The sequence below is a fragment of the Peromyscus maniculatus genome, chromosome 4 (assembly GCF_049852395.1).
Source record: "Peromyscus maniculatus bairdii isolate BWxNUB_F1_BW_parent chromosome 4, HU_Pman_BW_mat_3.1, whole genome shotgun sequence".
Classification (NCBI taxonomy): Eukaryota; Metazoa; Chordata; class Mammalia; order Rodentia; family Cricetidae; genus Peromyscus; species Peromyscus maniculatus.
The window spans coordinates 43,931,544-43,958,143 of NC_134855.1; the positions used below are offsets into that span (position 1 = coordinate 43,931,544).

Genomic DNA, 26,600 nt, shown 5'->3' on the forward strand with positions numbered 1-26,600 from the left:
AATTAAATTTCAAACACATACCTTCTAAGAGACATAGTTAAACCATTGTAACTTTTCCAGACAAACATAGGTTCCAAGTCTTTGATGGTGGCTATGATTCCTAGGACCATTACCCAATAATGAAATACTGCTTTGGTTTATAATTTAGGTAGCATGTAGTAGTCTAGAAGCTTCTACTTTGTACCTGTAAAAGACTCGCTCTAAAGACATAATTTGAAAACTTGAGTATCAGAATCACCAGAAGGGAGCTTTAAAATGAGAACTGTGGATGCCATCTCAAGAGTTTCTTATTCAGAAGGCCAGCTGAGTGAGAAAGATATATTTTTAAATGCCCGTGATGTTGATGCCAAAGGAAGCCATGCCTGCAGATGGCTAGACAGCCCTTCAAACATGCCACCCAGCATAGCACCTCTGCTGTGCTTCATAACGAAGGAGGCATACACAGGTGGTGAGCACTGCAAGTCAACCGAATGGCTGGTGAGTATGAGATCTACTTAATACCACACAGTGGCCTAAATGTTCACTACGTGTCAGTCCAGAACTGGGTATGTGGACACACTCAGTAAATATTATTACTATTTTAACACACTCAGTAAATATTATTACTCTTTTATTAACTAAAACCTACCCACCTAGTCACTAGTCACTCCTGCATTTTTATTTTATTGTGAAATAACTAGAGATTATATCTTTGACATCTATTTTAAGTTATTTTTATTAAACCTTTAAAAATTAAACTATGACGGCATCACTCCACACTTCTCTTTCCTCCCTCTCATACCTCTCACTCCCTCTCATACTGGTAGCCTCTTCTTCTTTTATTATTATTGTCACTTTATAACTACACACACATATAAATACAGCCTGCTGATTCTCTTTAGTGTGGCCCTCTTTACAGAAGCTCTGTGCTTTGAATGATAAATTTTATGAACTAAAAGATTTGTAAAGGGTATGTAATCTATGTCTAACAGATATGCAGTCCATGTAATCTGAGTTTTATCTTTGCATCTGCTAAAGTTCTAGAAAGACAAATGGGGTAGTGGTGTGTATCTCATTTGTTTAGCTCTCAAGAGGAACACATTTATAGATTAGCTTGTGTGTGTGTGTGTGTGTGTGTGTGTGTGTGTGTGTGTGTGTGTGTGAAAGAGAGGAGACAGAGAGACTTTGCTATATTCATAAGGATAAATAACTATAAGATACCTGCATAAAATAATTTTGCATCTTATAGCTAAAACGTTTTACAAAAAATGTTAAGTTGCTATAGAGAAATGGATAAAGAAAATGTGGTACATTTATATAATGGAGTATTACTCAGCTGTTAAAAACAAAGACACCAGGAAATTTGAAGGCAAATGGATGGAACTGGAAAAAAAATCATCCTGAGTGAGGGGACCCAGACTGAGAAAGACAAACATGCTATGTACTTACTCATAAGTGGATACTAACTGTAAAGTAAAGAACAACCATGCTACAATCCATAGACTCAGGCTAGATAACAAGGAGGACCCAAGGAGAGATGCATGGATCTCCCTGGGAAGGGGAAATAGACGAGATCTCCTAGTTGGACTGGGGGTGGGTAGGCATGGGAACTTGAGGGATTGGGTTGGGGTTTGGGCAGAGGGAGACAGTGCTGAGAGAGATAACGGGAAATGGGGGTTTTACAGAGTAGGGTAGTAGCCTGATGCAAGGGAAACTTGAACGGGTCTATAAGGATGGCCCCAGTTAAGACTCCTGGCAGCAGTGGATGCATAGTCTGAACTGGCCATCCCCTATTAGATTGCTGACTACCCAGGTTGTCGTTGGAAAGCCTTCATCCAGTGATTGATAGAGTGATTGATGGAGGCAGATTCAGAGACCCAGAGCCAAACTGGGAGGAGGGATTGTAGGAAACGGGGGGGGGGGGGGGGGATGAGGGCGGGAGCGGGGAATGTCAGGAACATCCTGACAACCAGGGAGCCTGCATGGGACTGACCTAGGCACTCTGCATATATGTGACAGTTGTGTAGCTTGTTCTATATGTGGAACTCCTGGAAATGGGAGCAGGGGCTGTCCCTGGTGCTTTGCCTGGCTCTTTGGAACCTATTCCTCATGCTGGAGTTCCTTGCCTAGCTTTTAAACAGGAGGAGGTGCTTGGTCTTACAGCCGCTTTGCTGACCCATGGGAGGCCTTCCCCTTTCTGAGTGATTCCGGAGGAGGGGTAGATTGAGGGTGATGCAGAGAGAAGGAGAGGGGAGGGGAGCTGTGGCTGGGGTTTAAAATAAATAAACAAACAAACAAACAAACAAATAAATAAATAAGAAAGAAAGAAAGAAATAGAATAGTATATGTATTAAGAAGGAAACTGCTTTTTTATTCCTAATGAAGTACCGTCATGTGGTAAAAAGCCAGTACTGAATAAAACCAGAGAAAAAAAGGGTATTTCATTAATAACATCAACAAGAATAAATCCATGTATGATTATTAAAAAAGAAAGCAAATAAAATTAAAATATCAAGACTATGAAACATTTTTTATAGCAGATACAGGCAATCAGAACATTTATTGTACTTGACAATTGAACAAATTATTTTAAAAACATGAGCATGTAAGCTGACAAAAGAGGAAGTTTAAAATGGTCAGTGTGAAATCTCTTAAAGTTGTTGAATTTAAACATAGTTTCCATAAAGGCAGTGGTGAGACTATAGTAGTTTCAAAACTGAAGTGGTCTCAACTTTAACAAACAGTATTCTTACAGACTTTTCTCTAATGAACCCACATGAAGACAATCTGAACAAAATGTCAGAAAACATCTTTAAATAATGGCAAAATCACTTAGAAATTGACATTTATTTTAAAAATATAAGGATTGATTAATATCTGAGAGTTACCTTAATATACCACATTAATAGACAAAATAAAACAGGGCATATAACCATCTTGATAGAATGACTTTCATTTTCTTATTAAAAATTGTTAGTAAATAAGAAATTTAAAAAAATGACTGAAAGCCATTTAACTACTTAAGAAAACAACAAAATGTAAAACTTCTACTTTGAAAACCACAAAATATTAGGAAAGATTTATGGTGATATTTTATTTGTACTGAAATGTGATTTTATATGTATGTTAATAAATAAAGTTGCCTGGGGGGTCAGAGCTAATAGCAAGCCATAGCAGAAGCCAGGTGGTGGTAGTGTACACCTTTAATCCAGACCACATGACAGGCAGATCTCTGTGTGCTCAAGGATACAGCCAGCATGGAGACACATGCCTTTAATCTCAATACCAACCATAGAAGACCTGGAGGTCTATATAGACAAGCAGTGATGAGGAGGTCATGTGGTTGGGTTTAAAACCAATGAGAAGGCAGAACAAAAGTCAATAAAAAGACAGATACACAGGAAGTAGGTCTCTTGCTGAGGGGAAGGACAGCAGCAGCAGTGAAGGGTAAGAGAGGGTTTTTAGCTCTTAGCTATTGCTCTGACCTCTTGGGCTCTCAACTCTGCATTTGGCTCTGTGTTTCTATTTTAATAAGATGGTTACATCTACAAAGATTAAAGATCGAAGTAAGTGGAGAAATTAAGCACTGAGTTCATAACACTTCCCTAGTTTTTTAGGCTGTAGAACAGAAATAAAATGGCAAAGCATCCTTAACTGTTAGAATGGCAGTGTTTTATGTGGACCACTTTTAGGCACTGATACGTCCTCTGTAACTATTGGGTCCACAGGGAATATTTTCAGACGGTCTTTCGACTCTCTGCCCACAGTCCCATACACTGTACCTGCTGTAATGCAGCAATCGCATCGCTGGGTCTTTCCATTTTAGAGTAAACTTTTGCTAGAAGGACTTGGGAACGCCCATCCTCCATGAGAGCTGACAATTCAGTTACTAAGAATGGAATGCAAAGGGGATAGTGTCATTTTAAATAAATGTCTCTATTTCTCTACATTAAAAAACTGGTCTTAAAAACATTTTGACAGTAAATAATAACTTAAAATTTTATAAAGTTAAAGTATAACAAAATCATAAGAAAAGATTTAGGATAGCAATTGGCTGGAAGAAAACGTAGAGAACTGAACAGTAATTAGCATTCGTTTTTAGACACTTATTAGCAGGTAATCTCATCACTCACGTAAAGATTGCAATTTTCCTTTTTTGGTCTGTAAAAATGTCTGATGAAGCCATTAAAATAGAATAGTCTCTGCATACAATTTTTTTATTCTTTTTTTTTTTTAAATTGTAGCATAGGGTCTTTAATCAAAGTACATATCTACATGACATTGAATCTAGTGTGGATTATGTCAGTGTTTGTTTTAACCATGATAAATTAATGAATCTACCTGCTTTTATGTAAATTGTAGTAGTAGCTAAAGGCTCACTCATAAGGGAACTGGGGTACAACAGTGCTTGCCTATTATCCCAGAATTTGGTAAAAGGAAGTTAAGACATAGAATCAAGGCAAAACAATGTTCTATATCAAGTAAGAAATAGCACAGTACAGTTAAACTTTGGAAATTCAAGAGTTTCCAATTTTTTTATTCTTAATCAATTACCATCATTAAGGGCACAGACTATAATGTCAACAGGTCTGGTTTCTAGTCTAGGCCCATCTCTAGCTAACTATGGAATCTTTCCCCCTGTAGAGTAATATTCCCTACTTAGCATAAAAGTGAAACTTCAAATAAGTCCAATAAATAATCCAAACAATGTGGCACGCAATGATCTAAGGAATACTTTGTGACTGAAGGGGACGTCAGACCCCTAAATGAGGACAAAGTCAGATTGTTGCACCATTTATGGAGTATTCAATCCAGGCCACATTCTGCTATATACCCCCTGCACGTAGTTCAGAGCACTATTTAGAGGAGTTGGTTCTCTCCTTTTCTCACATGGATCCAGGAGTTCAAGCTCAGATTGTCAGGCCTAGCAGCAGGCACCTTGACCTGCTGAGCCATCTTGCTGGCTCAATCACTGTTTAACATTTCCACCTGTTGAAGTAGTGCTTTGTTTTATAATTAATTAACAAATTTGATTAACAAAAACTCAGCCTAGCATGAATAAGTTTCCAAAATTTGTCATGGTTACTTTACAGGTAAGAAAAGCTGGGAAGTGGGCGGAAGTGACAAATAGAGACAATGTGGAATGCACAGAAGCTGGAGTCTTTGCTCTGGACTAAGTAGAGGGCCAGAGTGGCAGGGCTGTGAAAGTAACGTGGCTGGATTTACAGAAAAGCTTCAGATCACGTCTGGATTCAGAGAGGCTGCAGCAGTTGAGCACTGAAGCCGGCCTGACTGGTGGAAGCAGGGAGGCGCAGTCGGGCCGGCCAGCTAGCTACCATCCCAATCCAGGAGAAGCCGATGGGGACAGAAAGCAGTGGAAACTGAGATGTGGGAGCAGTGAGACTCAGAAATGAGTCATCAGCTATTTAAACAGAATGAAAAGGCAGAAGCCAAGATTTTGGTTCTTACCCACTAAAAAGGAAAATAAAGTTGTAATGAATGAGAGGAGGAGGGTCCCATGCAGAAAACACTTAGGAGATGTATTAAGAATTTAGGCGTGTACCACCACTCGGGAGGCAGAGCCAGGCGGATCTCTGTGAGTTCGAGGCCAACCTGGTCTCCAAAGCGAGTTCTAGGAAAGGCGCAAAGCTATACAGAGAAACCCTGTCTCAAAAAAACCAAAAAAAAAAAAAAAAAAAAAAAAAGAATTTAAGTTTAGCCAGAATAAATTAAAGACGTACGTTAGAAATCAGGTACTTGTATTTATAAGCTGTGGAAACCTGTATATATGTAGGAATGTGAGCTGTAGACTGCTGATTTAAAAAAATAGGAACAATTTAAAGCTAATTAATACAGTAACACAAAATGTGTATAAAGGTACATTAGTCTGCCTCAGGCTGTGTTGAACAAACATTCATTAAGCTTTTACTACATAAACACAACACAGTTAACTTATATAAAATACGTACTGTATTTTCCCCTACAACCTTAGGCCCTTTGGTGTCAGCAGTGAGATCTGACTGAGCAATGCACACTGTTCGGCATGAGTGAGAAATCACACAGTAAATGGATCCTTAATTGGGAGGATTTATGGGACAACTTCATTAAAACTAAACTAAGACCATCTGGGAGTATTAGAAAGCTTAGGGTAGACTCCTCTTACAGATGGAAACTTACATGGTGTTAGCAAAAGAAAATCAATGGGACGAAATTCAGTTTCCTATAGAGTCACATATATGGGACTTACTGTGAACTAAAGTTGGTATTTGAAAAAGCAATTAAAGCTGACTATCCATTTTGAAGGTAATATAAAAAAAAAGATTTTATGTAGTTTAAAGTCCTTAATTCAAAATAAAGACAAAAAGGCCAAGTAACATCCCATAAGACTTTTATAACATGGTTATGACAGCTTTTTCACAAAATAAAGTAACAAAGAAACCAAAGAAGAAAGATGGTCTGATTTGATATACGGTATGACACAATAAATAAACTTGGCAAAAAAAAAAACTAAAACAAACAAACACCATCCCCAGCAAGATTGTCTATCACAAAAATGAATTTGGGCAGCTGAGAAACGATTGGCATGAATTCTAGGCCAGCCTGGGCCTATAGGAGATCATCCTTCCCATGAAACAAAGCAACAAAAAAGAACAAAACAATATTCAATTCTAGTAAGAACACAGAGGTATATAAACCAAAATCATACCACAGTTGTTTTTTTTTTAAATTTTTCTTCAAATATTAATCAATACAAACACACAATATTCTGTGATTTTAAGGCACATTGGGATGCATAATTTTGAAACAGAATACTATATTTGCAAATAAGGAAAGAAATAAGATGAAAACTCAATAGTATAGAATTATACATATACTATAAATACATATACCATAGTCTAGTGTGCACAGACATTCCCCAGTACCCGGGGGACTCGTTTTGAGCACTTCCATCCAATACCAAAATCCATGGGTGTGCAAATCCTTTATGTAAGTGATGTAGTGTTTGCACAAAACATGCACGTGTCCACTGATATCATCTAAATCATCGTTAGATTACTAATAACACCCAACATAATGGAAATGTTATATAAATATCTCTTCTACCGTGCTAGTTAGGAAATAATGACAAGAAAAATGTCTCTACATGTTCAGAACAGGAACAACCTTTCCTTGAAATATTTATGACCCATGGTTGGCTGGGTCTGTGGATTCCAGAATGTCAACTGTAATTGTGTGTGCATCAGAATAGAGACATGAGTAGGCCGACTTAGGAAAATATGCAGGTGGCTAATTGGAGTTTTCTCTGGTGAGTGGGAGAAAGCAAGGCTTTTACTTACTTCAGCAATCTTTAAACCCTGAGAGGAATAAGCACTGCATTTTACTAAAAATTGAAAGTCTTAAAAAAATAAACTTGCATGCTTGTAAAAAGGCAACGTGAAAATACTGGAAAAAAAAAATCTCAATGCACAAATGTTTTCCCAGCATGTATTCTTAAGAAATATAAACAAGTACTGGGGAGATGGTTCAGTGGTAAAGATGGCTGCTGCCGTGTCTGACAAACTGAGTTCAATACCTGGGATATAGTTCCCGAGTTGTCCTCTGACCTCAACACTACTCAGTGGCATGAGAGCACACCTGCAACACACACTATAAACCCAAAGAGGAAAGAAATGTAAAAATTTAAAATGCAACCGTACACCAAGAATTAAGATATAAGTTGCCGGGCGTTGGTGGCGCACGCCTTTAATCCCAGCACTTGGGAGGCAGAGTCAGGCAGATCTCTGTGAGTTCGAGGCCAGCCTGGGCTACCAAGTGAGCTCCAGGAAAGGCGCAAAGCTACACAGAGAAACCCTGTCTCGAAAAACCAAAAAAAAAAAAAAAAAAAAAAAAAAAAAAAAAAAAAAAAAAAAAAAAAAAAAAGATATAAGTGTATTAGTTGTAATGTGGTTTATAGTGCCAATATGGGAAAACAAAATAAATGCTCAATAATATTAGTAAAATTAAAAATATTACCAAGTTATAAAACATTAATGCTATTTGATCAAATGGTATGAATGTAATGGTACCAACATATATTTCCTCATATTGTATACAGAGAAAATAGCTGAATAGGTAATACATTTTTTGAAAAGGAAACTCACAAAGACCATATTTATATAAAAACACAAACAAATGCATAGAGAATATATATTTAATCACATTCTACCTATATGGAACATAATGTCAGCAGAATTTATGGAAAAACAGTTGACTTAATGCATTACTATACTTTTATAATGCCTGCATTTTTTTGTATGCATGTGTTTGTATGTGTGCATGTGTGTATAATGTAGAGGCCAGAGTCAATGTCAGGGCCATTCTTCACCCTACCTTTGAGGCAGGGTCTCACTGAACCTGGAGCTGGATAATTTGGTCACAGTGTCTGGCCAGTATCAGATATGAATGCTGTCCCTGCCTCCCCATCTCTAAGTTTATAGGCACAGGGTGCTGGGCTTCTTAAGTTTTTTTTTTTTTTAATGTCAATTCAAGGGGTCCAAACCCTGGTCATCATGGAAGTACTTTAGCAATGGGCCTATCTCTGCAACCCCTCAAGATGCTTGAATTCTTTAAAAAAATTAGTATTTTTACAAGTCAAGATTATAAAAGTGGCCGGGTGGTGGTGGCACATGCCTTTAATCCCAGCACTCGGGGAAGGGGAGGCAGAGGCAGGTGGATCTCTATGAGTTCAAGGCCAGCCTGGGCTACAGAGTGCATTCAAGGAAAGGCTCCAAAGCTACACAGAGAAACCCTGTCTCAAAACAAACAAACAAGATAAAATACCAATAATTGTAATTTATATATATTTATATCATTTTGGGAATTACGATCTTTTATAACACAATGAACTATGTATTAAATTTATTATTAGATTTAAAACACACCCAGCCGGGCGGTGGTGGCTCACGCCTTTAATCCCAGCACTCGGGAGGCAGAGGCAGGCGGATTTCTGTGAGTTCAAGGCCAGCCTGGTCTCCAAGACGAGTTCCAGGAAAGGCGAAAAGCTGCACAGAGAAACCCTGTCTCAAAAAACCAAAAAAAAAAAAAAAAACACACACACACACACCCATTTGGCAGAGTTGAGTTCTGAAAGAAGAAAAATACATGTGAATTCATATAACCAACTGCATGTAAAAATATCAAGAAAACCAATATATAATTAGGTATTATAAAAATAAATAGACCAGATTTATCAAGCAAACTTTTTTCTATCAGAATGACTTTCATACCAGGTTCATGAGCTAGAGAGTGCTGGAGAACTTTCTCTGCTTTCTCATACAACTTCAGCCTTAATAAGAGCTCAGCCAGGTCATAGCAAAGGCAATTCTGTTGTCCACTTTTCAGAGCAGCTTCATAATAGGTGATTGCCTAAACAAAGTCCATTTCAGTTAGGGCTTTAAAAAGCACAGAAATTTCATACATTCCAGGCATAAGGCATACTGATAACTAGAAATAACATATGAAGAACTGTAGGCATATATTCATGCTGTCAGAGAAGTAGGCTGCTTTTCTTAAGAGAATCATAGAATACAGAGCAACCAGCATTTTCTTACAATAAAGGAATAATGAACAATACTTGGCAAAAAATGTAAATATTATTCTAAAGGTCAGCAAGCCTTCTTAAACACATTTGCTTTCCTAGTAGGTGTACATATACTTAACAATGACCAGGCATAGCACAAGAATACACCAATCAAGGGAAACACTTTATCCCTACTAGAAATCAAAACACAACCTCCTTGAAGCATACAGCTTGACCACACTGGCACAGCAGAAAGGAAAGTGATTTTGCTACCTTACATAACAAAGGAGAGGTGGTATTAGGGACTTTAGGACCATTATTTGGTTGCAGAGACTGAGAAGAAGCTTAAAGTACTGCTAGGCTCAAAACAATCTTCATAAAAGGCAGCACTGAAGAAAGCAGGTCACTGAGAAAATCTGACAGGACACAAATACCAGTTTGCACACACGAACGTGGAGCTTAAAATCACCAAAGATGCGGAAGGTGGCTGCTGCTGCTGCTGCTGCAGACTTCTCTACAGCAGGTCTGGATCAACTTGATCCAACAGATGTAATGACATTATGGAGCAGTTACCTTTGAGTAATTGTGAGTTTTGACAAGCGCTTTCCCAATTTTTCTTGCCAGTGTTCCATCTTTTGGGTTCTGATTTAATGCTTGCTCATAGGCCACTATGGCTTCTTCCGGCTAACATTGTCAGACACAAATGACCAACATTAACAAACAGTTTAAGTGGATCCATTAAAGACCAACATTTCCATAACCAAGGCCCTCCCAACGTGGAATACTTTAATACAGTATATACTGAAGAACATAAAAGTAAACAATTCTAGACAGAAGACGGAAAGTGGGCCAGATAGTCATCACTGTAATCATACCCACAATGACCACACTCTTGACTATAGCAACTTTGCATTTCCTGACAGTCTCTATAACTGTCAGTAGATCTCTCTCCACCCTTCTGTTTAGAGGAAACTCCTGACATTCTCCTAGCAACATCTCTATTGCAGATAAGATCGCTGAGTCAAGTCTCCATGTTAAAAACATGGTGGAACCTAACCTTTTATTGCAATCACTAGAACTCAAATATTAAACAATGAGAAAGCTAAGTTCCTCTTAATAGAAAGTTATACTAATTATAAAATTCTACATTTAAAAAATTTTTTTAAAATATTTTAAAAAAATTTTAAAAAAATTTGAGTTCAGTAGAATTAGAAATTTTACCTCTTGGATGTTCATGTATGCATCACCAAGGAGCAGAAAGGACCGGGGACTGGGCATTCTTTCAGCAATTTCTCTGGAAATTAGACCAAATTTACTTAGTATATTGAATACAGGTAACATTTACAAACCAGTAAGATAAACTGTAGATGTATCCAACAGTCTTATTAAATAAGAAACACAGAACCAATATAAAGGAGAAAGCCTAGAGGTCAGAGCTCAGAGCTAAAATCTCACCCTTCCTCCTGCGGTGGTCCCAGCTTCCCGAAAGAGAGCTATTTCCCTGTGTGTAAGTCGTTTCATAGTCATTCTGCCTTCTCATAGGTTGTAAACCCAAACACGTGACTGCCTCGTCACTGTCTGTATGTACAGCCCTCCAGGTCTTAAAGGCATATGTCTCCAATGCTGGCTGTATCCCTGAACACACAGAGATCTATGGGATTAAAGGAGTGCGCCACCACCGCCACACTCTGTCTATGGCTCTAATAGCTCTGACCCCCAAGCAACTTTATTAACATACAATCAAAATCACATTTCAGTACAATTAGAATACCACCACAATAAACTGATGGCTTGTTTATCTCAAGTATACAGTAGCCTTCAGAATATTGCCAGTAGTGGTATCTTGTTAACATGTATACTTTTCCTGCTACATCACAATGCACTTTTCAATGACTCTTTCTATTTTCTGACATACAGGAGGAGAGTAATGGTAGACAGTAAACATTCAAACTCTCCTTGTCTGGAGGATTCCTTAACAGGAGGAAGGCACTGTGTGGTCCACCTGAGCTCTCACCTTCAGGGTGAGAATTAGTGGATGAATTACCTCCAAACCACCACATCTTCTGCTCCATCATCTGCTGCTTGTTTATTTGCAACAAGTAGATGACTGAGATCTTCCTGCTTCACCCCACCCCCAAGTGCTACAATGACCAGTCTGCACCACCACACTTGGCTTGCTGTTCAGCTTTAAACATACCTTACCTAAGCATTTAAAACCTCTATGATAAAGCGAATTACTATTCCAACTTTATAGATGCTGCTAAGAGTGCGTGTCCATAGCTAATCTGTCAGATTTGCCTGAAACCAAACCATGCTTTTTGTTATTACATCACAGCACATCCAGAAGAAACTAAACCTTTTGGTTCCTGTTTTTGGAGACAAGAGTGTTGCTATACAGCATCACTGGCCTGAAACTCTTACATAGGGCAGGCTGCTCTCAAAGTCACAGCAATCCTCCTGCCTCAGGCTGCTTAGTGCTATAAGCCACCATACTGGATGTAGAAGCATGATCCCGACATTTAAACTCCTCCCCATCAGAAGGCACTGGTTTCTCAGAATACTCAATACTTACTAAGAATTTGAGTAACATGTTTGGTTCGATTGTTGGATACATTGATGAGTGAGGACTGACTCAATCTGCTCACTTAGTCACACACACACACAGTATGTTTGTGTGGCTACAATTTTGTTTGTGGCAAAGAACAGCAACATGTATGCACCGTGTCCCAGTAACTCTGGGGCCTCATGTGACAAAGCTATTGTTCACTCAAAAGGAAGAGGTGAATCACAAGTTGGAGTTTGGAGCACATTAACTTACAATTTTCCTCTTCTACAATAAATATGCCAAGTATTAAATATGCCTGTTTATTCTTTGGATTGTTGCTATATAATGTGGTTATTAGAGTGTATCTAACTCTTGCCTTTTCTTGCCCCAAACAAAAGAGTCAGAGCTAAGAGGAACATTTGATGAGGGTATTTCAGAAAATACTAGGCCATGCACTGAAGCAACAGTAGTTCTATTTAGGGAAAGCAACTTGGTGAGAGTGGTCACGGGCATGACCACCTCCAAGAAAAGACCTGTGACATGAAAAAGACAGAATGTCAACGTGAGGGTTAATTTCAGGAGGAAATGTGCCATTAAGTAACAACTTACCTGTAACAGGTGATATATAACATTTTCTCTTTTCTATGCTTCAGGTAAATATCTGCCATTTTTTCTTTGGCCTCTATAAAATAAGGCTGTTCGGTTGTGACATTTCGAAGCATGCTTAATGCACGCTCCGTATCTCCTTGAGCCAGAGCCAGGTCTGCATTAGCAATAGTGACACGTAATTCTTCACACGTTCCAGAAAACTCATGAATGGCATCTTGTAAAACCTTTGCTGCCTCGTGCTGTAAAGAAAAAAAATGAAAGACTCCTATAAAATAGGCAACAAATTACCCCAGAGAGGAGCCTCATCTACCAAAACACAATGATGTCAGTACATTCATGGTATTTACAAAAATAAACGGATAGATTTTTAAGTGAAGTCTTTAAGTTTAAAGAGACCAAAACCAGTTGAGGCTATAAATATTAGTTAAGTGGCTGTTTTTTTACAACCAGGATGACAGCAGTTGCTATACAGAGTTACTACTATTCTGGAACAGAATCGTAAATTACATGATTCCATTTCATGGTGATCAACATAGGTAGGCACACTGAAAAATCCATCCAGGGTCAAATTACATTTAATTTCTAGGCACTAGCAAGATGCACATATTTTACTGAAAGGCTAGGAAAAAGTAAGTTGCTAAATTTTGACAGTTGGTCAAGGGACTAATTCTGGCTTTTTGATTTTCTATATGTATATCATATACATCTATGTAGAAAATTATTCAAGTAGAATTACATATTTATATATTACATATTACACAAGAGAGGAAGGTATTAGTACATACATGTGCATCCATGCACATACCACACACCACACCTCCCCTCACATTCACACCCCCCAAAGCTCCAATCTGCGTTAACTCACCTGTTCCCCATTTAAGCGGTGAACCTCCACCAACTCCAGGAAGATGGATAAACGGTGGCTGGCATCCACCTCAGTTCTGTGCTTTGACTTGGAGGAGGCTCTACTTCTCCTCATTCCTGGGAGGTTCATTGCCATGTGCAGAGTTTTAATTGCTTCTGCTACTTCTCCCATTTTCTTTTGTGACTGTGCTTTGATTAAATGGTATAATGGGTAGTCTCTCACCTGAGAAAAAAAAATTAACAATAGTTCTCAGGAGTGTCCACAATGGAAAACCAGAGTTTACAACCCACCAAATATGTCATAGGATTCTTGAGTATAGTTCATTTGTGATCATATCCACAAAGTCTGTTTCTGACCTTATTTATTCACTTCCTAATCATAATTTTAAGTTAAAATTATATTAGAAAGGATTTGCAAATTAAAAAAACCTCACATATTGAAATTACCCAGACCCAAATACTATACATGTCAATCAACTATGTAGAAGTTTAATCATATTAACGCTAACATTCAGGAAAACTGCTACTCCAGCATCTTCCTGAATGTCAAAGAGGTTGAACAACTAATGTAAATAATACATCCTAAAATTTGAACTTTCAGTAAAGGGATATCTTTATTTGAGGCTCCTCTAGTAGTGATATGCCTCTTAGATTTCTAAAAAAAAGTCTGCATTTCTATTCTTTTTTACTTTTAATACTAGAAGTCTCAAGGTGCTTTCATTAAACATTGGCCTTCCCTTTTCATACTCCCCTACACACAAAGTAAAGAATCTTCCATCTGTATTTCAGCTGTAAACAGTATATAGAGAGCGTAGAGGGGACTAATTGAATGAGTAATAAAGAGAAGCCAAAGGGGATGACCCTGGGTGTGGTGGTGGGAAAACTACCAAAGACCGGAGGAGCCTTAGTCCTCCAGCAGCTGGAGGCTGTGCACCCGGGGACTGGACTGAACACTCACACCTACTCCTCTCCCAGAGACAGATGAACACAGCACTGGGCGCATCTACATCTAGAGCCCTGCTGTCCCAAGACAAAGAAGCAATAGTTCTGGCTTCTTATTTAGAACTTGAATTCTCTGTAGTGGGTAGCTGTTCCAGCTTTGACCTGGAAGTACTACCACCCCCCCCACTCCCTCCCACCCCCCCGCCACTGAGGCTTCTGGTAACTATCACACCTATGAGGTGGGGCCGAGACAGGAGCCCTTAAAACCTGAGATCTGGATGTGCCAGCTCTCTTGGTTCCGGGATCCTAGACACTGGAGGTAGACCGAGCAGAGTTCTCTAGAGAACACCACTGGACTGCACTTCACCTCTCCGGGACCCTGTAACCTATCCCTTTACTTGTAAGTTACCCCACAAAATAAACCTCCCTTTTAACTATGTGGAGTTGCCTTAATATTTCCAACAATAATTCTCTAGCTCATTTCATGGTTTTCCCCCAGAATGGAGCGAATCATCAATTTGAGGCTTTCTTCCACAAGTCTAAAATAGTGCTGGAAGCATCTAATGTTCAGGGAAAATGACTGAAATTTCCTGGATAGTAAGAGATGTCTTTATAGCTTCAAACCACATAATATTCATTTCCAAAATCAGTGTGTATTATTTGACGATGAATCTAAAAAGAGATTATGGAAAAACAACTGTAAGAGGTTGTGGTAGTTCCCACCCGTACTCCTAGCACTTGGGAGGCTGAGGCAGGAGGATTGATATAAGTTTGTGGACAGCAGTCTACAAAGTGAATTCCAGGACAGTTTGACCTACAAAGAAAGATACCACCTCTAAAAAAAAGCAGAAAAGGAAAGAAAAAGAAAAAGGAAAGCAAAGTCCAATAAGAAAATGGGCAGTAACATTATATTAACCTTCTCCATTGAAGTATTTGCACAATTCTGCATGGTTTAAAATTATTGTATATATACTTAATTGCTGTATTTAATTCCCATCATAACAAAAACTATTCTACAAATTACATAGAAAAGAAAACTGAGGCTTAGAGATAAGTACAAAGACTAGAAATTGATCCCCGATCATTCATTACTAAATTCATACAAATTTATTTTATTGATTTGGTGTGTGTGTGTGTGTGTGTGTGTGTGTGTGTGTGTGTGTGTGTGTGTATGTGCGCGCTGGTGTGTATGCATGCTGTGATATTGTCTTTCCATATTGTCCAGGCTGGCCTGGAGCTCCTGGTCTCCAGCCTCCTAATATCTAGGATTACTGGTACCCACTGCCTAGGTAGTCTGATATTGTGGTAGTTATGTTGTGGTAATTCATACAGTTTTTCATCTATATCAAAGACATCTGGATGTTTTCTCCTGTTTCTTGTAATTTCAAAATTCTATTAAAATATTTATTGGCAATGTATTTTAGATTCACATGTAAAATAATTGAACATGTATACATCCATGAAAAGTTCAAGGAACATGCTATGTCTTAACCATTTTAATCTGGAATACTTACATTAAAATTATAGCTCAGACAAAGTTCCAGAGACTGAGAACATAGTTTGACTTTCTCTTGAGACAAGTACACCTGTGCCATCAGTAGGTGGGCCTCTGCGTAGGAGGGGCTGTGCTCTAGACAGTGTTGCAGGTTGTTGTATGCCGCTTCGATGTCACCTAATGGGGGAAGCAATGCCCGTGAGGTGTCAGAGTTCAGAGGGAGAGCCCCAAGATGGGACCTAGATCACAAGCAGTTATGGTTCCAGTGTTTAGAGGTAGAGCCCCAAGATCGGACCTAGATCACAAGCAGTTATGGTTCCGGTGTTTAACTGCTCTGTCATGAAGCCACGCCTCCATTGCTACCTGTCCTAGCTAGCTTCCTTCTAGCCACTTGAAGAACAGACCTATGTATCAGGACAACAGTTGGTCACTGCAAATCAGGGGAAATGGAAAGGATGACAGCCGGTGTCCATTATTACTGGCAGGACTAAGCATCTACCTTCATTTCCCTCCTAAAAAAGTTTTGTTTATAATTACATTAAAAGGGCTTCAGACTGTTGTCATTTCAATGAGGATTGTCTCTCATAGGCTTGAGCATTTGAACGCTTGGTGGCCAGTTGGTGGCAGTTTGGGGAAGAAATGACGGCTTTGCTGGAGGAAATGTATCACTGGGGAGTGGGTATTGAGGATTTTTAACCTCACTCCACTTGGCGTTCACTTTCCGTGCTTCATGTCTGCATTTGAAGGTTGATCTCTCAGCTTCCTGCTCCAGCCCCATGCCTGTATCTGCTGCCATGCTTCCCCGCCATGATGGATTCTTACCCTTCTGGAACCATGAGGCCACATAAAGGGTTTCTTCTATAAACTGCCTTGCTCTTACCATAGCAACAGAAAGTGACAGGACAAAGACATTTATAAACCTAGAACTCTTTGGTATCATTTACACTAACAAAGAGGACATCTTCTACAACTGGGCTACATGACTGTGTGGTATCAGACTATTGGGGTCCAGCCCCTCTATAGTTTTTTCCCAGAGTTCCAGAAGAGACACTACCAGTAGCAGATTAATTAATCTAAGGGATTTCCAGAATAAATCTCCATATATGAAACTCTTTAGCTCATTTATACATCTGAGTCACTTCTCTCTCTACATTGCTTCTTTTCTGCTCTCACACTTAGCTCCTTTCTTGCACGATTCTCTACATTTTTCTGCTCTTAGTTCTTTTCCATCTAGTTCTTCCCCATCCAGTTCTTTCCATCACAGTTCCCCAATCTAGTTCTCTCAAGTCTCTGAGGTTTACAGTTATATACCCATGCAATCAGCAATGCTCTGACCAAAGCAAGGTCACACAGCTTAAATTCTTACAGGGTCAAAAGGAAGGGTAAGCAGTAATTCTCAGCTATCATTAGCAACCCAAAAGGGAAATGACTAATGGGGAATAGAATCAACTGAAGGCTAAATTCGGTTAATAGATCCGAGAAAAGGTTTTCATGTGCTCAAACTATATTCTTAGAAGTGGTTAGTTAAAATATTAAGAGTCTAAGTCACTAAATCATGAGTGAAAATAAAACTGCCTTTTTCCCCCTTTGGAGCCGTATCCGTCTCAGCCTCATCTTGGCTGTGCTGTTTTCAGGCAGGGCGGGGGTGGGGGTGGTGGGGTGGGGGGTGGGGGGTGGTGGGGGGTGGTGGTGGTGGTGGTGTAGCTAGCAGCCTGTGTCACAGCTTGCTGTACCTGGTAGGTAAAAGCCCTTTTGTTCTGAGTTAATTGTTAAAGGGGAAGTCTAGAGATACCACTTGGGCTATGGGAGAAAAGAGGGTTTAAGCTTAATTTGCACAAGAAACAAGGCTTGTTCCTAACAAGGAGGTTGTCTCCCTATGGATATTTACCTTAATTCAGGAGACTAGTAGGTGGTTTGGATGCTTATCTTATCTGCAGTCTGTCCTTAGATGTTTGAGAGGTATCTCAGATAAAATGCTTTTGTCCAGAGATGGCCCTGGCCCTGGATACTTGCTAAAGGAGATAATTACAGAAGGCAGATATCTGATTTTAATGCTAAAAAGGGGAGACAAAGGCCTGGAAAAAAATCTTGCCTGTGTGACTGTTGTCAACATAGTTGGGGGAAGTTATCCAAATACTTTAATTGTATAGGGAAAAACTGTGCCCAATGAATGATCAATCACAGTTAGAAGTTCTTAGAATCAAATGAAAAAGCTATAATAGCACACATGAAATTCATAGCAGGAAACAGCTAATATTCAAAAGCCAATGTCACCAAGATGCCTTAAGTCTTGGCTTTATCCTCTGGAAAGTCCTTGGCTTCTCCCAGGTACAGCTTTGTCATAGTCAGCTGAATTCCTACTTCGTATTTCTGTATCCCACAGCAGTATGTAAAATAGGAAAAGGGCCAAGGATACACTTCTGAAATTCTAAAGCATGAGATAAAGATTAAAATTCCTTTAAACACAAACTGAAATATCAAATATTTTAGAAAACATATGCTATGTATCTGGAAGTCTTAAAAATCCACTTAATTAATCTTAAAACATTGGTTAAGATTAATGTAATACCAATGGTAAAGCTGATCCTTAGCTGGAAGATGGAGATGAGGCTCTACCTGGCATCATCAGCATTGACTCCAGGTGCTACAACTTCCTTGGGATGCAGTCCATCCAGACTCACATGGGCATTCCCAAAAACTAGCTTTAAGTAGATATAACAGGGCATACTTGCCACCCTACCTTTCAAGAATTAGGGGGTGAAAAGTCCTAAATTATTTTGTTTAAATATACCTCACCTTTATCTGCTATCTATAGAAACAATAGGGATGAGTTCAGTTTACTAGTTCACAAGAACTCAGCCTACAGCACCTCCCACAGTACCCATTGTCCCCTCAGAGATAGAGAATTAGTGGACAAATTATTGACAGAGATAGCACAATAACTTAGTAAATATGTTGTCCAACCAACCATCAGCAAAACCAGTAAATCTGGGATCTTTATTATTCTAATGCCTAATACCTAGAACTATGAAGGCAAAAGGGGATGAGAATGCTAAGCATAATAAATTTAAGTGTGTCAGTGATGCCAGACTCAAAATGGAGTGGTTACATCAACTTGTAGTCCCCAAGCCCCAATATCCTGTAATGACAATAGAGGTGAGTGGTTAAGTAAGGCCGTGTGTAGTATATAGTGCTGATGATGAACTACTACTCTTTCTCCTGGGTCCTTAGACATGGGCTAGCTCTTAACAGCTGCGACTGCCAGCCATTCTAAGAAACTGAAGCTTCATACATAAGTCTCTGTTCAATGAGTTTTCAATATGCCCTTGGTCCACTAAAGCATATACATCCTACATGTTTCTATTTACTCCCCCAATACATTTTAAATGTTAGGTCAGCTTCTCTTACTTGTTATTAGGTTTGCAAATGAAAACTGTTTAAGAAGAAGAAAGATTAATAATAATAAATTGGGGTCACTTTCATGATCATGGGGATGAAATTATCTAAGATAGCGGGTTTTACATTTTTGTTTCAGGTACAGATAAAACACATGCATCCACAGACACAATATGCACTGTACATGACTGTCTTCCCTGGGGTGGAGTACAGGACCTGTTTACATCTGTCATTGCCAACACTGCAATCAAACTCCTCAGTTACTTTAAGTGCTAAAGTATAGATCACCTGACAAATACTTCACTTTGGCCATTAAGAAGACAGCTTGCGGAAGACCTGGGACACTTCTGATAATCGTCTCTAGGACTGAAGAACAACGTCTGAGAACTGGAGAAAGAGGCTGCCCGGGACCTGCAGGCTAAACAAAGAAATCAGAGCACTTTCCTAAGTTCATAACAGTATTTAGCCAGGACTAAACATACAGTAATTTGAGTGTGTCTAGAAGAAACTGGTATTTTTTTTATAAAATTTCTCTTATTTTCTTCACACTACCTTTGCTGTGTAATTGGACAAATACTAAATTATCTTTCTAGTTCATCTATGAATAGACTATACAAATAATGGGTTTTGTACTGTTAGAAATTAGAAATTGCTTTGTAATTAATATTTTGATAACATATGAAAGCAGTTATCATTCAAAATTTATCAAAGAAACATGTTGAAAGAAAAGACAACTGAGATGTATTTCTCAGTTAAACACTCTGCATTGCTTCATTGATGCTGCTTTCTTGACCTGAAGGATGGTCTTCTCCATCCTCTTCACCGGATGTATGTACAGTCTGCTGTATCCTTCAGGTCAATGACTGCGTTCATTTACAGAAGATCCCTCTGAATATGGGCTACATAACTAACAATAATGTGCCACATTTCTTGCCCTATGCTGAGGCACAGACCATGTTCTCAATAAGATGCTTAGTAAGACTATTACCTAACCTCTTCACATCTCCACAGTATACATTGTATGGCACTTTTCCACCTTGTGTTGCTTCTTTTCTGGGACTAGGAGTCTTTATGTATCTTCAAGTTCAGAATGTTATACTTCTTTGAAATGAAACAAAGTCAATTCTTTAAAACTATTGTGATGGTTAATATGGACTGTTCTGCTCTAAATGTGGGTGAGTCCATTCTATGAACTGGAGTCCTGGGCTAAACACAAAGGCAAAGGAGCTGAGCAGCAGCCTTCATCTCTCTCTGCATCTGACTGGATGGGATGGAAAGAGCCACTTCCCATTCCTGTCGCCATATCTTCTCCATCATGCTGGACTGTACCCACAAACCATGAGCCAAAGTAAACCCACGTCCCCAGCCTCCTTTCCTTCCTTCTTCTCTCCCCTCCCTACTACCTTCTTTTCTCCTTCCTTCTTTCCCTCCCTTTGTCCTTCTTTTGCTAAGTTGCCTTTATTAGGTATTTTGTTATAGCAACAATACATTTCACTAATACAAATTTTTTCTCACCAGAAAAATAGTTAAAGGAAAAATGATACTAAGTATCTAATAGTCACCTTGCCACCAGGAGGTGGTGGTGCATGCCTTTAATCCCAACACTTAGGAGGCAGAGGCAGGTAGATCTCTGTGAGTTTGAGGCCAGCCTGGTCTACAGAGCAAGTTTCAGAAGAGCCAGCACTACAAAAAGAAATCCTGTCTTGAAAAAAAAAAATAGTCACCTTGCCACCTGCTCATAAATCTTGAGAACAACTCCAATTTTTTTCTTCTATTTTATGTTGTTTGTTATATTTTGAGACTGGACCTCACTATGCAGCCCAGGCTGGCCTCAAACTCTCAATCCTCTCATCTCTGCTATTTCAGAGCTAGAATTATAGGTGTGGGCCACTTCACCCAAATAGAACAGCCATCATTTTTCTAGGGTTTCCCTATACAATCAAGTATTAAAAATAGAAGTCTAGAGACAATCACTGAGATTATACTTGTTAGGTTAAAAATGAAAAGAAAACTGTATGGGAAAGAGGCTTGTGAATAAGGAATAGATCTGAGGCCAGTGCTGCCTTTCTGGAATGTCCCCATGAAAACTGACCAAGTTATAACATGCGGATAAAAATTGCATTATGGGAAAAACAGGATGTATAGTTTTGGATTAGAGATCTAGCTACCAAGGAAGCTATTATTTTGTGATCTACCTATGGTTTGGTTAATTCTTAGCATAGTTATCAAAGAAATCCTTTGGAGTACCCAAGGACGGAAGCCCTGCTGGTCCTTGCCTCCCCTGTGATGTTCTCATCTGTGATATTCTCCCCTCCTACCTACAGACCAGTTATACTCATCCCCTTTTGTCTCTGTGGGTGTCTTCATCAACTGTTCCCTTTGCTGAAACAAACTGTCTCCACAGGTCATCTTCAGTTCCTCTTTTCATAAGGCCTACTCTGACCCTTTCACATAAATTTTCATCACCTCTACCCTGTTCCATTGTTTCCTTAAAGCGTTCTCCACTATACTATCCAGTCTTCTTATGGTATATGCTTCACCCTTTAAAATATATCCTTTGGGGCAAGAGTTATTTTTCCACAAGGACATTCCCTCAGCTCCATGCACTGTGCTGGATGTGCTATAAAACCTCTGCAGAAAGAAGCCTAGAGTGAATATTAAATAGGCATTCAACTTTCTAAGCAACTTGGATGGATGCTGACATGGGAGACTGACCTCAACCAGCCTGAGTTAATCGTCAAGTATGATTCTGCGAGAGGATAGTTTTAAGACATTATAAAGGCCTGGAAAATGACATGATAAACAATCTGCAGAGCTCCCCAAGGAAAGGCCATTTTTCTCATTTTCATTGTTCATATACCACGTAAGGCTATAAATCAGGGAGAAGCTAATACCTCTGGTTTTAGGAATGTGTATTGGATAGACCTATCTGGAAAATCTGTGCTGAAATATGAGCTGTGCACAAGGAAATTAGGTTATGTGTGCTTAGTGCCAATACCAAGGGGCACTGCCTAATGAATACATGTCACTTTGAAAGGATTCCTGGGTAGGCTACACAAGGTTCTAGTGCTACTACTCAAAAATGCTAATGCTTACAAAAGACCATCATTATTTCCAAGCTAAATCAAGCAGATGGTGGCTGACAATAAGGCTCCATATAAAATAGATGGCAAGAGCTAAAAGGAATATGATAACTGGAGTGTGAACCTGAGAATACAGAATGTCAAGAAAGAAGTGAGGAGTCCTACTCTCGAACTCAAAGGTATGAGTAATGGATTATGGTATTTGTAAACTGTTAACACGGTAGGTATATACAATATAAAAAGGTAATGGACTCACATGCAGTCATATGGAACCAGAACAGGGGCATCCCACACAAGAAGGATCTAATCCAAATTTGAACATCTCCTTTATGAAGGAGAATTGATTATTCTTTGGACTAAATAAATAGATGCTCTCTGTGCCACTCCAAGGAACAGGAAGAATAGAAAATCTTCCACTTTTAGCATATAGCAGAGTTTGATTTCATACAGGAAATGGTTTAATTGGTTTTATTAAAAAAAACTCCAGTTCTGAGTTTGCCCAAGGTGAGATGGCACTTGATGTTATCAATCAGATCCAAATATGTAACATGCATGAGAATTAGGCACCTTTAATACTTGTAACCTGAGAGTTTTAGGATTTAAAAAATTTTTAAAATAAGTTTTTACAAATCAGTATTTTCATGATTTGGTAGTAATATTGCTATAAAGATGGATTTAAAATAATTTCAATAAAAAGAATTAAGAATGCTAATTACAGGTATACATACAGTCAAACACGTTAAAAGAAACTTATTAGCATCTCAGTGTAGGAGATAAGGAGCAGAACTGCTTACCTGAATTGGACAAAAATTCAGATATTCAGTAACAACTTCTAGTAAGAAGTCAGGATTGAGCTTTTCAAAATACTGTATTCCAAGAGGTAAATCTTCTAAGTGTGAAAAGTGAGTATTCACAGCATCATTTAACAGATTTATAACTTCTTCCTGTCGACTATTTTTTTTTGTAGCAAGAACTGCATGCAAATACATTAATTCCTGAAAAATAAATAGATTTCATAGGTTAGTCCATTTGGCTATAAAGCTGTTTATTTCTGTTTAGATTTCAAATGCATATAAAGTATTATCTATAAGAAATTACTCAAACCTTTCATAGGAAATCATTCAAACCTAAGTATTAGCTGAATGGAATTTTAGGCTCATTGAGAAAAACATTTAAAGACGACTTGCACAGAGGTAAACTAACAAATGCAATTACACATTAAAGGTAGAGCTCATTCACCATTCAGAGCTAAGGATGAACCGTCATTTAGTTTCATGTTTATAATAGCAGCTGTGGTCTGCCATCTGATAAAATGTCATACCGCAGATTTGCCCATTGACTGCTGGAATTCACTGAAGAACTCTAGTTGCTGGTCTGCATCTTGCAATTGCCCTTCTATTAACTGACATCGGATGAGTCCTGAAATAAAAAATAATCAAGGTTTATTCCAACCAACTAAACTAGGTTAAGAAAACATTTTCTTCCTTCACAACAATCCCGTTTTAGACTGAAAAAACTAAAATAAGAACACAGCAGGGGTGGAGGTGGGAAGAAAGTCAGTAGCCAGGGACTATGTAAAATCTTTCACTGAACAATTCATAAATTGATAGAAGCAACCAAATAAAATCATTCTTTCAAGATAGCATTTGCGAAGTCAATTGTTATTTTTAAAGATACATGACTTTTCCTCACATATATAGCAGAAACAGTTTAATTAAAAGAGTATATATATATCTGCTTCAGTGGGCTGGTTCTCAAAGCAGGTTTCCCCTGGAGGAAGTCATCACTGCATCACCGCATACCAGTGACTGCAGAGATGTTGCTCTCATTCAGTGTCATGGCCGTCCTGTACCACTTCCAGGCCTCCTTAACTTTGCCCTGGAGAATCATTTGGTAGCCGAGCTCTGTAGCAATTTCTGCTTGCTGGGGGGTTAAACTAAATGCTTTCTCTAGGAAATTTTGAACTTTTTGAAGAATGAGTTGATTACGTCCACACTGAAAAGAAAAGAACAAGGAAAAAACAAATGTAGACAAGAAGTCCAGCTGTACTCCAAATAGAAGACCTATTTTTCTCTATACTCATTTATAGCTTGAAGTGCACAGGATGAAGGAAAGAGAATAAAGAGTATCTAAGAAGGAAAAGGCCTTCCTACCATCTGGATACTCTATCAACAAGAGTGCATGGCCTGTCACAAGGTGTATATTTTAATAAATACTGTTTGACAACATCACCTTCTTATATGATCTTGCTGTATGAAAACAATGATTTTCATGATTCTTTCACAAATTAGTTAGGAAAGTCTTTATTTTAAGGTTTTTAAATCTATGTGCACAATTAAGTAAAAAACAAATAACCTTTCCCCTTGAAGACAACCTTTAGCAACAGGGAAAATATTTTAAAAGGGCATGGCTTACATCTTTTTAGAAAAAAACTTCACTAAAATATTTTTATGTCAATGCTATTAAGTAACTATTGAACATACCAACTTTCGAGAATAAAAAAACTTCTCTGGATGTTCCAATAAACTTAATTCTATAAGCATTCTAAAAAACAATGGAAATGTGTATGGTATTAACACAAATAAAAAAGGAACATATCTTATTCATACTTTCAGATTTTTTTCTTTAAGTTTCATATATCCTATATGTTTTAAAATATGATAGTTTCTACAGTTTAGCAATTAATATCCTTAACTTTTCCTTTCAAGTTAGTTTGGTAATTCTCCCATATATTTTTGCTACTTCACTGAACTGTTCAAAGCTCTAATTCCTTTCAGTGGCTTTGCAATTCTGCTCTATTTCCATGCCTATCACCTCGCCTTTACAGAATGCTCCTAATAGAAACATGCCTTTACTACAACAACAACAAAACCAAGACACTGGCCTTTTCCTCCACTGAAAAACTCTATAATTCACTTTAATAGATTTCCCCCAAAGGTTTTATAATAGAAAACAAAAGCAGAGTGTGGAAGGGCTACCCACCACCCCCACACCCCCACATTTCTCTAGAGTGCTCCTGAGGAAATATTAATTAGAAGGATAGAGGGGAAAGAGACAGATAGAAAATACAAGATAGCCTCTAGAAGGCCTGAATCCTAATCCATTGGACCATGAGTGTCCCTGCCCTAGGGTATTTATAGAAATGCCAAGGGGTGGAGCAAAAGACACCCCCCCACACACCCAGCACAGCTAAGTGCAGACCATCTCAGACACCTGCACTCAGGCCCATAGTCTAATAATTTTGTCCATGCAAACCTGCTGGGTAAAGTCACTAGGAAACCTTTAAAAATGGGCAACAGCACAGAGCACCCCAATCCCAAACACTGCTTGGTTTCCTCTGTCTGGAAGGCACTCTCTGTCTCCAAGAGTCTCCTGAAGTCTTGAAAGTAGTAGTTACAGTCTCCTGAGTCAGGATAATACACTTAGATCATACTGATTTCACCCTAGGCCATATGTTCCTCTGCTTCATCACTGACTGACTGCAAACTCTTAAAGACAGAGGTCTGGCATGCAGGCAGTCTTACAGTTCTGCTGAAGGCCATTGTAATCTTATAAAAAAGTTGAGCATTCTGTGGTTCCACAATATCCAATGCGTTTCCTAAATTTTCCAGCTTGGCAGCAGCCTAAAACAAAACAAACAATAATAATCTTAAAATAAACAAAGAAAAAAAAGAATCTAATACATAAATAAATACTCTTATATACTGATTTTTTTTACTGATATATTTTAATGGTTTACTTTTATTTTACGTGTATATGTGAGTCTGCATGTATGTATACACACCATGTAAGTGCCTAATGCCTGTGGAAGCTAGAAGAGGGTGTTAGATCCCCTGGAACTGGAGTAACAGGTAGTTGTGAGCTACCAGGGGATGCTGGGAACTGAATCCAGTCTTCTGCAAGAGCAGCAAGTACCACTGAGCACAACAATACAAGAGCATCAGTTACCACTGAGCCATCTCTCTAGCCCTTTATTACTGATATTTAAGAGACCTTGGGTTTTTACAAATTTCTCCTTTTGTGTGTGCTTGTGTGTGTGTGTGTGTGTGTGTGTGTGTGTGTGTGTGTGTGTGTGTGTGTGTTGTGGTGTATGCATGAGAAAAAGTTTGTGTGTGCATGAATTTTTAT

At 38.6% G+C, this 26,600-nt stretch overlaps 1 protein-coding gene across 6 annotated transcripts in view; it reads right to left on the minus strand.

Moving 5' to 3' along the window:
• Ttc21b (tetratricopeptide repeat domain 21B) overlaps window positions 1-26,600 on the minus strand; it is a 79,754-nt gene that overhangs the window by 30,257 nt on the left and 22,897 nt on the right. For all 6 annotated transcript variants that reach the window (XR_013050496.1, XM_076569583.1, XM_015996008.3 and 3 more), the window contains 12 exons: window positions 25,997-26,095; window positions 24,275-24,467; window positions 23,794-23,891; window positions 23,267-23,467; window positions 19,678-19,807; window positions 16,013-16,170; window positions 13,558-13,779; window positions 12,693-12,931; window positions 10,760-10,832; window positions 10,112-10,222; window positions 9,246-9,384; window positions 3,762-3,868 (listed from right to left, as the gene is read on the minus strand). Coding sequence is in view for 5 of the 6 variants with exons in the window: in XM_076569583.1 (XP_076425698.1) it covers window positions 3,762-3,868; window positions 9,246-9,384; window positions 10,112-10,222; window positions 10,760-10,832; window positions 12,693-12,931; window positions 13,558-13,779; window positions 16,013-16,170; window positions 19,678-19,807; window positions 23,267-23,467; window positions 23,794-23,891; window positions 24,275-24,467; window positions 25,997-26,095 (1,770 nt within the window). In the remaining variant the exon portion in view is untranslated. The remainder of the gene's footprint in view (window positions 1-3,761; window positions 3,869-9,245; window positions 9,385-10,111; window positions 10,223-10,759; window positions 10,833-12,692; window positions 12,932-13,557; window positions 13,780-16,012; window positions 16,171-19,677; window positions 19,808-23,266; window positions 23,468-23,793; window positions 23,892-24,274; window positions 24,468-25,996; window positions 26,096-26,600) is intronic.